The following is a 12,289-nucleotide window of genomic DNA, read 5'->3' on the forward strand; positions in this document are numbered from 1 at the left end:
TGTAGCTAATACCAATATAAAATCGTTACAGTAATTACACCAAAGGCATTGTCACATAATCTCAATTACTTCCGCAGTTCCCCCCATTAAATTCTTTCCATTTTTAGAATATACTGTAGAAATTGCTGAAGAAATGCAGTCTCTTCTTACACTTCAGACAATAGGTAGCATCGACCTGGTTTTCGTCGAAAGACCCTATTATTTACCATTGAATTCAGTAGATACAGTGAGAGCGCCTCTTTAAAAAATACGCTCTGATTGCTATCCACAAAGCAAACTATTGAAATTGACGGTTTATTTAAGTAAAATCTTGTTTGTTGTGTGATGTATCTTCAGAAGTGGATGTTGTTCTTGTGGGCGTTGAGTTTCACGGATTTTACGGAAGTTACAGGAACGTTAGACGATGATGATGAAGATACTACCATTTTGGATGATGTATCTAGTAAGTTAATTTCGGTGAAAACAATTTCAACTTCTGTTCTTTCTTTATCATGAAGCTTCTAAATAAAATAACAATTCAAAATTAATTCACATTTTTAACGGTTAATATTTAGGTTTTGAATAAAGTTATTATAAATTCGAAATTCGTTAAATAAAAATTTTGGTTATTAACTGAAATCTAACAAGCATAAAATGAAATTAGTCAGCTACATAACCGTTACATACAAACATTTAAAGTCAAGCGCGAGCGGAAAAGACAGCGTAAGTTTTAGTGCGAGGTATAAAAGTGGATAAGGAGATAATTTCAAAAATGTTCATTAATTTGATTATCTAGGAGTAATCGTAATATCTACAAATCTAGAGAATTCTGAAATCAAAAATATTGAGAACAAAAAACCTTTCCACTGATGTCAAAATCAGAGTGTATGAAACAATCGTTAGACTAGCAGACAATCACACAGAAAGATACGAATAAACTTGAAATATGAGAAAGAATCAGAAGAATATATTTCGGTATCAAAATGGTAAAAGTTATCCGTTATTTTGAATAATGATATACAAGGAATCGGAAATAACAGAAATAGCACATAGAGCAAGATGGTTTGGACATGCTACCAGAATTCCTCAACAGACGCCTAGATAAAGAAGAGCAAAAGAAGTCAAACGAAGAAGAATAGCGAAGAAAACTGAATCCAAGGATCTAGAAGACCTGTATAACTCAACTATATATATAATACATATAAATTTATTGAATTTCTTATTTCTTAGACTTCTTTATATGTATTTGTTGCTAAATCGGCGTACTTTAAGGTCTGTTCTAATTTTAGAAACAGGTAAAAATATTATTCAAATGTTTCAACCTACTTAGGTATTTATCAAGAAAGTTGAAGATAGATGAGATAGGAATGGTCGATTAGAAAAAAGTAGCAAAGGACCGAAGGAAGTGGAAAGAATAGTAAAGAAGATAAAGGTCGAAACGTCATTATTTTTACTAGGAAGGGTCCTAAAATGGATTTAGACGATTTATAAACAAGAAAACATAACACTAACATCAACAGTGTGTTCATGGTGGTTGGTGAATGTTACGCTGGCACTACCTCCTTGGAAGAAGCTCCAAGCCAGTAAAAGCAGTAATAATAAACAGCAATATCAGTACAAACAATTAGGGATTTCAATTCTTATAGTTTGTAAAGTATATGAATATCAGAAAAATTAACTAACAAAAGCAGATATATTTGATAAAAGTGTTATCGTCCAGTATTAATTGAATTTTCGGTCAAAAAGGCTTAGTCATAGTAAGGCTTAGGTACCAGAGACAAAAATACTTATATTATCTAAGAAATTCTAGTAAGGAATAATGAGTGGCTGCACTGTAACATGATGGTAGATTAGAGCTGGTATTTAAAATTGTCCTTCAAAAACTTATGATAGAAAATCCGTTTTAAGGGGAATTTAACATTCTTAGATTTTTTAAATTAAGATAAAAAAGAAGATTCAAGGAAAATCCAGCACAAACCTTTCAAAATCGTCAATCATCACAAACAGTGATGACTAGTGTGATACATAACAAACCGAAATGGAAAACATTAATATATTTCTGAAAAACATCATCTGAAAGGAAAATTTTCATATAATAGAAGGAAAAAAGTACAATTTGTCTAAAAAGAGTGTAGGATATTTGTTTTTGTGCAGCAGTTGCTCAGAGCGGCGAAGAAATGTGGAAAGGATAATGTAGAGTCTACCATTTTGGTTTTAGTTGCAACGGAGCATCCCGTTTTTTTCGTACGAACGTCTAATCGTAACAATATTCAGTAGATGCTTAACGTTCATATCTTGCACAGTAAAAGAATGCACAGATCGACAATACCATTAGAAAAAAACAGGTAAGATGATAAAACTCTGGACACCTTCGTAGTAAGTAGAATTTCAATTTAAGAACGTGCTATAAAAAAGATGGGGTCATTTGCCATACATCAAATCAAGTAATTGAAGCTGTCATTCCGTAATAAGATCATTTCACGTAGAGGTAACATCAACTGTTCCACAAAAGCCCTGATCTTAACCCGCTTGACTATTTCGTATGAGGTTATCTTAAAAGTAAGGTTTTTGAAAATAACACGACGAAACTGGTGCAATTGTAACAAAATATAAGGCAAAACTTTGTTGCATTGACAAATATCCGATACTCTTTTTGGACACCTTATATATGAAGGAATATGAGATAATAATAATGTGAAAATTTTTATTTCATGTTGCTTATTCATTTTTTGCATATTTATTACTAACGATGAATCTAAATCATATTTTCTCTAACATTTAATCTTTTTGACTTTACAAAATGTTGCGTTTATAGTAATCACTGTAGAAAGTGTACCTATACAATAAGATTACAGACCAATTTTAGTGAAATCGTACGATTCAAACAAAAGTAAAAAGAGACGATATGTTTCCTCATTAATAGCAAAAAAAATATTTGCGTTTACGGAAAGTGAAATCTCCAAAATATTCGAACTCGCCTACTATTTTTACTAAATGTTTACAGTAATTTTACAATGTATTTAAGTTGATAACATGAATACTATTAGTACAATTTTAATTTCAAGGTGTTCATCCTATAATAGGAGGTGTCTAATAAATAATCTCGATTTTCTATGTTCACTTTGTTTATTACATAATCATACAAAAAGAAATCCTGAATATTAGAAGTATTCTATGGTTCTAACTCAACGATCAGCAAGTTCTCTGAGACCTTATTTAAATTATTCTTTGAGCTTGGATGCAAAAAATTGTCGCATTGTATTTTCAACTGTATTCAAACGTTTTCCTACGCAAGTTCTTCGCCATGGATATGAATAAATAGTAATATAACGATGCAAAGTTCGGACTAAATGTAGGAAGTGGTAGGGTGACATCCAGTTTTTTCATCTTAGCCCGCTTTCGGTTAACTAAATCTGGAAATTTCTCCATTAAATTCATCTCATATATTTGCAACAGCTGCTCACTATATACCTCGGCATTCAAAGCTTGCCTTTCTGAAATGATTCTGAAACTAAACTTTCATAACTCCACCAAACCCACAACTTGATTCAACGCTCTTTGCGACGGTTTCTGGTAATTCTTGGTTGGTTTTCTACTGCTTTCCTTGTACTCTTGAGGAATTTTCACATATGAAAATCGATTATGACTTATGAAACACCCTCTGTAAATACATTTTGATATACGACGGATGAACTGACAGACCAACAGACGTTCTGGATTTATCTGACCCATATAAGTTCAAATTGTAGGTGGTGTGGGTAGTCAACATTTAAGCAGCTTCGATTGAAAGAATGGGTGCTAAGGGGCTTGAATTTTCGCAGCACATGTAACCTTTTTTAGTGTAATATGATATAACTTGTTGAAGGCTCCCACTTTTTCTAAACTATCGGAGATGCGTTTGTAGGTCACTGCACCATTCAAGTTAATATGTAAATTTGAAACTTGCGGGAATGGAATCGAATAACAAGAATCAAATCAAATCATAAATGAAAATTAGAATATTAGAGATAGAATATGTATTGAAGTTATGTGGCAGGAAAAGATAGTATCTTTACAAAAACTTGCTAATGTTACGATGATTTTTTTACTCATTTAACATATTAACATTATATTCAAGAGTGGAGATAAGTGAGTGAAGGACGAGAAATGTTAAAATACCACATCTCATAAGTACGACAGAATTTTGAGATCTTCTCGCGAAATTTTGCTTTTAATTAGTATTTGATTTCACAAATTTATCTGTAAACATCTTGACACTATACTTGACATTGAAACAGCCACGACGTAGCAAATGCAAGAAAGAAACCTTCCAGTTTCAACGTGTTAATAACTATATGTTATTTCGGACGAGTAGACAAGTCCTGGAAGTCTACTAGTTGAAAAAACAGTTTCTGGTCGTGTTAAGTGAAGTGAAAAACAAGTAAAGCACATTTCTTTATATCATTTATAGAACAGAATTAGGAACATTTTAATCATCACTTTCTAATTTCTTTTATATATTTGACAATTGGTAATATTGAACGGGTTCAATTTATTTGAAATTTTTTGTATATTTAAATGTTTGTTGTTGCCAATACATTAAGGTGGAGTATCTAAATAATGATTGTTTTCTGAGAGAAGTTTTGTAGGGTTTTGGCAATTTTAATTTTGTTTGTTAGCGACTTTCAGTCACCATACTATTTAAATAAGTATGTGCTATTTCCTCCATAATGAGCAAATAACGTCGCTGTTCGACAAAGGCAATGGACCTTTGTAATTTTTAGGATTTGGTAGCTTTGAAATTCTTTAGTTCCAAATTTCCAAAACGGTGAATACCACAGGCTGAATCATATATTTTTCTTTTCTCATAACTCTTAAATGATAAAACTGCTGTGTGGAGTATGAGATGGCCGTATTAACAAATATTGCCTGTATGATATCAAATTTTCTTGCTCAATTACAGCAGATATTCTTTCTATGTGTGTTTCCAAATCTGGTATTTTTATGAGCAGCGTCTTTATTGTCGTTTAAATGATCAATTGACATTTATTAGTTACACACGCCATTCCAATGATTGTTGCTACCTGAAAGTAGGCACTACTATTCGGACTAGGCCGAAAAAGGTATTTTAATTAATGAAAAAAGCATTTCCTTTTGCTTTCTGACTCGATAATAAACAAAGCGCTTGAATACAAATATAACTAGTAGAAAAATATTATTAAATTGACACTAGTAAATATTATTTTCTACATATTTACTCAACATCGAAAACACTTATCTTTATATGACTACTAAAACTAATAAATCTTCCAGATTTACGTGAAATGTTGACAGAATCATGTTATTACATTTATATTACCGTCGACCGTCCTCGTATGTTTTACTAGATTTAGCAATGGTCAGTTTTTCAGCTCGACAATTAAATTTAATTTGACATACTATAATTAACAACACAATTAGGAAGCAATTAGTTGTGGCGCTTAGTTAAACAGATGTCAGTGAACTTTTTCCGTTCGTTAAAATAAAGCAATTTCATTGTCTCTATAGGAACTGGTTGGTCAAGACTTTTAGAGAAATATTTCGAAAAAAAAAGTAATTGATTCCCTAGTCACAATATCTTTATAGTTTATTGACATATTCTGAACAATACGCGTAACGAATTGAAAGAAATTAAATACTGAAGGTCGTGAAATTGATTCGATTATGACAAATATAAAATAATAGATGGGGTCACATATATGTTCACTCTGTTAAATTGACATTCATCCTGACGTAACGGACAATCTCAAGGGATGAATATAAACGGTAAAAAGTCAAAAGAGGTGGCTAGTGCTACTTTGTCGGATGTGTCACGTGAAATTCCTTAGCTCCTCATTCGCATTATTTACGATTATATTCACATTATAGCTCGCAAACTCGACAGATATAGCCCAAGTTGTTGCCTCGACAGGCCTACTATATTTGCATATAATATGATGAGATGAAAAAGATAACAAATGACGAGTATTATGATTTCTTAGTTTATACTTATATTTTTTCAAACTTTTGTTATACCAAATTTCCATTTTACCATACTTTTTCAAATGAATTTATCTAATTTCGCACAGTGGAATAAATAATACCACCAAAGGAGTGTGGACAATAATGTTCTTGACGATAACTTGCATGTAGTAAAGTACGAAAGTGGAGATTGGCGGTTTTGCATATTCGCAGGTTATTTGACCTGAGATTGGGACCAACAACAGTTACAGTAGGCTACTCATTTCACCCAAAAGTACTACAGGCATAAAAAGTAATGGAACCAACATAAAATCCAAATGAAAGATTGGTAAAAATAGCAGATAATGAATCTCCGATTGAAGCACGAAGTAGAAGTTGACCACGAAAAAGATAGATTGACAACCTAGAGCTAGAATGAGGAAAGATATCGAAGAAGATATACCTCTTATAGAGAAGAAAAAAAATTTATCAACTATACCCCTGGTGATATTTAATCGACACCATACAAACACAGTTATCTCAGTACAGCTGATTTAAAAGCCATAACGGACGACGATATAGTGCAAAAAAGTCCTACAGGTAACGATAAATGTTGACGGCAAGGTACAGCTGGTTTGTGTTCCCGGTCATTCGGACTACTACGATGATTCGTTCTACACACAGTGATCAGCAAAAACAACAATGGACCCTGAACCCACTTGTAGCTGAAAAATATAGTTACTACAGTTCTGAGTAGCGTGGATATTGATGGAAACCTCTGGCATGAGACAAGTGTTGCACTTAGACAGGTCCAAAATTTGACGGTGACTGGTTTTTTAACCGGATACAGTTAATTAAGATGCTATAGGCATCCGGAATGCCATTGGAGCATGAAGGAGGAAGAAACTGCAGATCACGTCATTAGGGAGTATCCAGCACTCCCAACTGTGTTTTTAAATACATTCAAACACATAGGCAAATCTTACAGTGTGACTTAGAATTTAAAAATATTCATAATTTCAATAATACGTCATTATCTACTTAATATTTGCACTGAACTGTTGTTTGTTATTTAGAAATAATTATGAGTGTGTAATTATAATTATTAGCATTGGAGAAACTGTGTGAATAAAATAACGAGAATAGATATGTAATAGTTAAGACATTGTTCGGCTATAATAAACAAAAGTGTACTATCTTCATAAGAGATTGTTTTATGCTATAGTTTTTTAATTACAGTGAAATGAAAAAAGATTTATATCTTAAATATTCTAGCCTTGTGCAATGTATCTAGTATCACATCATTTATTAATTCCAGATATTTGAGAACTTTCTATTTCCACTAAAAAACGCTTATTCTCTTTTTCAATATCATTTATTATAATATTTTTAGTATAGAAATTATCCCAAAAATATTTATTGCAGTTGAGAAGCCATTAAGACCAAATGACAAATACTCCAATGATGCTTATCCGTACTTCGACGATGATACAGACATAAACAACTTATATCAAGAAGATAGAGAAAGATTCGGATGTTCGGATAGATTGGAAAATGCTTTGGATCAAGTGAGACGTAGGCAAATATCGAGAAGGAAAACTTTGCAGCTAGACGGATACTCCCTCCATCAATCACTTCGTAGTGCTCCTTTGGATATGTACGTCACTAATATGAAAATAAGGCTGCCGCCTACTGGAGGTTGGGTAAGTTAGATAATGTGAACTATGTGATCCTTTGTCGTGAGTAGTGATAAAAATGACACTGATCTTGGTTTTTTAACTTGTGGTTCTGGTCTTCGCCTTCAAAACCTTGAACAATTCAATACAATTTGAACGCTTGCAGACCCTCCAACGGGTTCCTAGACACATTGGCGTACAGGAAAATAAAATAGCAGACAGACTTGCTAAAAAAGGGTCAGATAAACCATTTGCAGGACCTGAATCATTCTGTGGAATAGCTACAGGTACAGATACTAGAATCACCTAAATGGATACGCTTGGTTTAGTGGAGGATACAACGTATGGATTCAGCTACGTAGATGACAAAATCTCTATCCATATTATCCTGAAGTGTGAAAGACTATTGAACCCCAGAGGACTACACCCGCAGTATGAAATAGATAAATCTTTGCAGTTAGACTCATTCCATAGCTTTCGGAAAAGAGATATGAAAATATATTAAATGTAAACACTGACCCCAATGTCACAATAAGAAAGGAGGAAACAACAGATCTTTTGTATTCCAATTGTGTTAGTCCATCCCACGGGAAGATAAACGATAAAATCTGAAAATTGAAGGAATTGATTTTTTGTCGTGTTGGTGGTAGCCCTGGAACAATGTTGCTGCGTTTGACCATTAGCTATTGAAACCATTGGTGATAATTCTATAAGCTATGAGTAATTAATTGGCATAAAATGGTTAAAGAGATCGGTCAAGGTGGGCACTGACACGAACACGCAGTGTTTGCGAGATCTAATCTGCCAAGATTGTCGGTTAACAGTTTGAATGATTGCTTGAGATTTCGCTATGAGAAAGCTTTCCAAACAGGTTTCAGAAAAACCTTTCAGAAGAGCAAACATAATATATCAATGGCAGATAATTGTTTGAAATAGGAAAAAGTGTTTCTACACTGATTGATCAAATTATTGCAGGTGAAAAAAGTTGGTTCTTTTAAGTACGATCTCAAAACGAAGCGTCAAAGTCAGCAGCTGCTATCACCATATTATCTGCTTCTTGGACAGCTGCAAGGTGATTAACAAGAAGTTTGTTTCACCTAGATAGATATTGAATCAAGCAGCAACAAACCACCCAAATTTTGCTTCTTCAAGGAAACTTAATTCATTATATTATCACTCTAACATGTGCTACGAGTACAATGTTATTAAAAGTTCTGTATTCTAGATTTGTTTTTTTTGTCAAATTTCAGGTTAAAGTAGATCGATGCAGATTCAATCCAAGAAATTCTAGTTTACAAGCAAGACTTTTATTCAATGATCTCACTATAATGGGGAAAGTGAATCTGTTTAACGACGCCGAATTACAAAGAGAGCCCGTAGATCCTCTGCCGGAAGATACTTGCAATATGATTCTAAGATTACGAAAAGCCGGAATCGGGTAAGTATGTCACACGGTGTCATGATGTTTGATTTCAAATAAATCAATTTTCATGAGAAGTATACCAGATTGAAATCGATATTTCATTCAATTAATTATTTGAGAGATTTGAAGAAGAAAATGGAACCAAAATGTTTTCATATACTCGAGAACAAAGTTTTAATATACTTGATTTATATTTATAATCATAACCCTTCATGAGATATATTTCGAAAGATTTTATATTATATTAGATCGACTGGAGAGAAATAGACATATGCACACTTCTTTGAGTTCAAAGACTTTACTCAGTCTATATTTTCAGGTTTCATACCGAACCAATCCGTCGAGAAAAAGGACACTTCAACGTACGAACAAATTCTCATTTTGTTGAACCCGGTTTTATATCAGTCTATGCTTATGGTTGTGAACCAAAACTTAGAGAGCACAAACGTCATTTTAGAGAAGAGTTTGATGAAGAAACAGACGAAGGATTATCCAGAGAAATGGAGGATATATTTTTAAAAGGTAAAAATTTGAACGACTAGCAACGACCAAAAGCATCTATTTTGTCCAGAAAGTCAGAATTTGAGATGGCTCTATCTCCCAAAGATCTTCATTTTTTATTCTATACGTCCCTAGGTGTAATCTTCTGGAGTTCCATAGTCTCTCACACTTTGAGAGAATGTGAGGAGGCGGTTCATCTTAGCAGAATCTGTAACTTGCCTCATCTACTAAACCTTGCTTCTTCAGGTATTCATTCTTCGAGAAGACTTCTGTTAGTTTTCGTGGATTATTCTTACTTAGATTCATATTTTTTTGGTGATAAGTTTCCAGGAGTATGTTTGGCTGTTCCAGCCCCTGTGAATTATAACATCTAGCTCCTTTTCTAGTGTTTTCTCTGTAGTCGATTCAACAGAATTATCAAGGACCTACAAAGGATTTATCCAGCTCTATTTTATCAAGACTGTTTGCTATTTCGTACCCTTCTACGTCAGATGTCTCGGTATACATTGGAGCGTAGCTATATTCTTTCCGCCTAGCATTCAACTTCATGGATGCTTGATTATTGATCAAGTTGTTTGTGATATTCGTCGAAATTGTGGAAGGTAACTGAAGAATTTAATGGAAAATGATTATTTTCAAATCATTGTAATGATAGATAAATAAACAATGCACCTAGAATTCTTGTTTGAAGATATAAATAAATCTAAAGGAAATTGCTTTAGGAAAACTTCCGCTATATTGATGATTGATGAAAGCGTTATTTAATCGGCTTAACGCGCGAAGGGAGTCGTTGAAGGTTATATTGAGAAATCGGTAAATAACAAATAATATTTCGCAAATGAAATTCTTCAGCCAAATACTACTGTACAAGTTGTTAACAACACAGAAAGAATTGAGCAAATACAAGCTGTTACTCACGCTATAGCAACAAGAAGCCGTTGCAAAAATAAAATTTTCAGATGACGAATGGATTGAAGATGTCATTCGAAGAAAATACCTATTACACAAATGAATTTTAAATGAATACCTACATAACCTCAATTATACGGTGTGTGTTTGCAATTTCGAGGCTCATTTAAGATGCAAGGAGTTGACGCGAGTGTGTTTCACTCACAGATCCCATCAATGACAATCTAGAACATTGATTTTGAGCATTGCGCACGCATTTTCTAGTTTGGGTGACCATATTTGACAACTGAGGAGCAAAAAGTTTTGAAAGTAACGGTTTATTTTCTATGTGAAAAAGTGCAGAGGGCGGGAACATGAGCAAAATACGCTCTTATGACAATTATACCGAAGGACATTGTCAACTTTTCTCAATTAATCTCTCTTATTAACTATATAAGTAATATAGTTATATACCGTAACATATCGCTTCATAACTGTCTCACTAGTTAAAGTTCAAATCGGCCTGAAAGCAACGTGCGTATCCCCCGTAGTACCCCCTTTGTAGACTTCTACAATTATTTCAATGAACTTATCCCGTTTTAAAGGTATATTAACTTGAATCCCATCGTATATTATCATATCCTTATGAATAACTTTAACTATCCCCGAGGATACAACTATTTTACGACTTGTGTAACAATTTTCAGGTATCAGATCTTTGTTAACATCTTATATGCAAAAAGAACTGCAGCCAGCTATTAAAGAAACTCTTATGAGAAACATGGGATACACAGTGTCGTATGGTTAATATAAATTTTGTTTTAATAAAATGTATATTTTGTGGAATATGAGGTTAGTTAATTTGATGTATGTAAATGTTTTTATTATATCATATATTTATTATTATAATTTTATTTTAATAAAATCGTATTTTTTATTTTAACATCACTACACCAGCACTTATAGTTTCTGTGTGTTTGATGTACCAACTCATCGTCTTCAGAAACTGGAGGTAAACAGTTTCCCTAAAATTGTGAGTGTTGATGTTGGTGTAGTGGTAACATAAACAGTGAATGAATATGAATATTACCTAGGAAATCCTAATTAGGCACTCAAAAGTAATCATATGTCCGTACCAGAGCAGTTGCTTAATCTAAAGTCGTGTATATCGACCTCTTCTTCGTCGTATATCTTCAGGAGTGATCATACAATGTTAATAAATCTCTAGGTTATGTTTTTGATATAACGCGTATTCTAATTGTTGATTTGAATTGTGATATATGAAGATTATTACGATTAATTGTTTTCAACCATTGTTTGATCAAAATCAGTTTGGGGACTCAGAGGGTCAAGATCAGAAAAGACTTAACTGGAAAATCAATTATATTTGAACGTGTAAGTAGAAAGTAGAACTTTTTTGTTGTCCACTTCAAACTACTGAATCCTCTCTCATGCTTAATTTCGTTAATGTATTATGACGAAATAAATAGGCTTTAAAACAATGTTTGAAATTATAATTTGCCATAAAATTACTATAATTTAAGCCAGTTTTCTTCATACTTTGATCGAAAGTACGCATAGGAACCATTTAGAGGTAGAAAGTTGAAGATTTGTTCGTTGGTAAAGCTGCACATGAAAGCTTTGAACCGCGCGGTATGATGCCCGAAGTGTAACCGAGGGCATAAATTTTGCTTTTTGCCCTAGTAAAGTAATAAACTATTCAATCCTCGACGCAATCTTCACATAATAAATGCTATTTCTATTTCTATTTCTAAATACTTTTCATTAATAAGATGTAGTTCTACAGCATTTATAAATATTTAGGGAAAATATTGAAAAATAAACCGTAACTTTTCTATTGTTT

The 12,289-nt window shown here is 33.0% G+C and overlaps 1 protein-coding gene across 1 annotated transcript; it reads left to right on the top strand.

Annotated features, from left to right (window-relative positions):
• The first annotated feature begins 324 nt into the window (after nucleotides 1-324).
• Nucleotides 325-11,233, top strand: LOC130904009 (uncharacterized). Its single transcript, XM_057816493.1, has 6 exons — nucleotides 325-435; nucleotides 4,743-4,748; nucleotides 7,371-7,640; nucleotides 8,864-9,051; nucleotides 9,356-9,558; nucleotides 11,133-11,233. The coding sequence occupies exons 1-6, from the start codon at nucleotides 325-327 to the stop codon at nucleotides 11,231-11,233; spliced, it is 879 nt and encodes a 292-aa protein (XP_057672476.1).
• The last annotated feature ends 1,056 nt before the right edge of the window (nucleotides 11,234-12,289 follow it).

This window comes from Diorhabda carinulata, chromosome 2 (genome assembly GCF_026250575.1).
Source record: "Diorhabda carinulata isolate Delta chromosome 2, icDioCari1.1, whole genome shotgun sequence".
Lineage (NCBI taxonomy): Eukaryota > Metazoa > Arthropoda > Insecta > Coleoptera > Chrysomelidae > Diorhabda > Diorhabda carinulata.

Excerpts from the sequence above, each read along its gene's own strand:
- LOC130904009 (XM_057816493.1), top strand. The coding sequence starts at position 325 with ATGTATCTTCAGAAGTGGATGTTGTTCTTGTGGGCGTTGAGTTTCACG. Across the intron at positions 9,052-9,355 it reads TTACGAAAAGCCGGAATCGG|GTTTCATACCGAACCAATCC; the intron begins GTAAGTATGTCA and ends CTATATTTTCAG. Across the intron at positions 9,559-11,132 it reads GGAGGATATATTTTTAAAAG|GTATCAGATCTTTGTTAACA; the intron begins GTAAAAATTTGA and ends AACAATTTTCAG.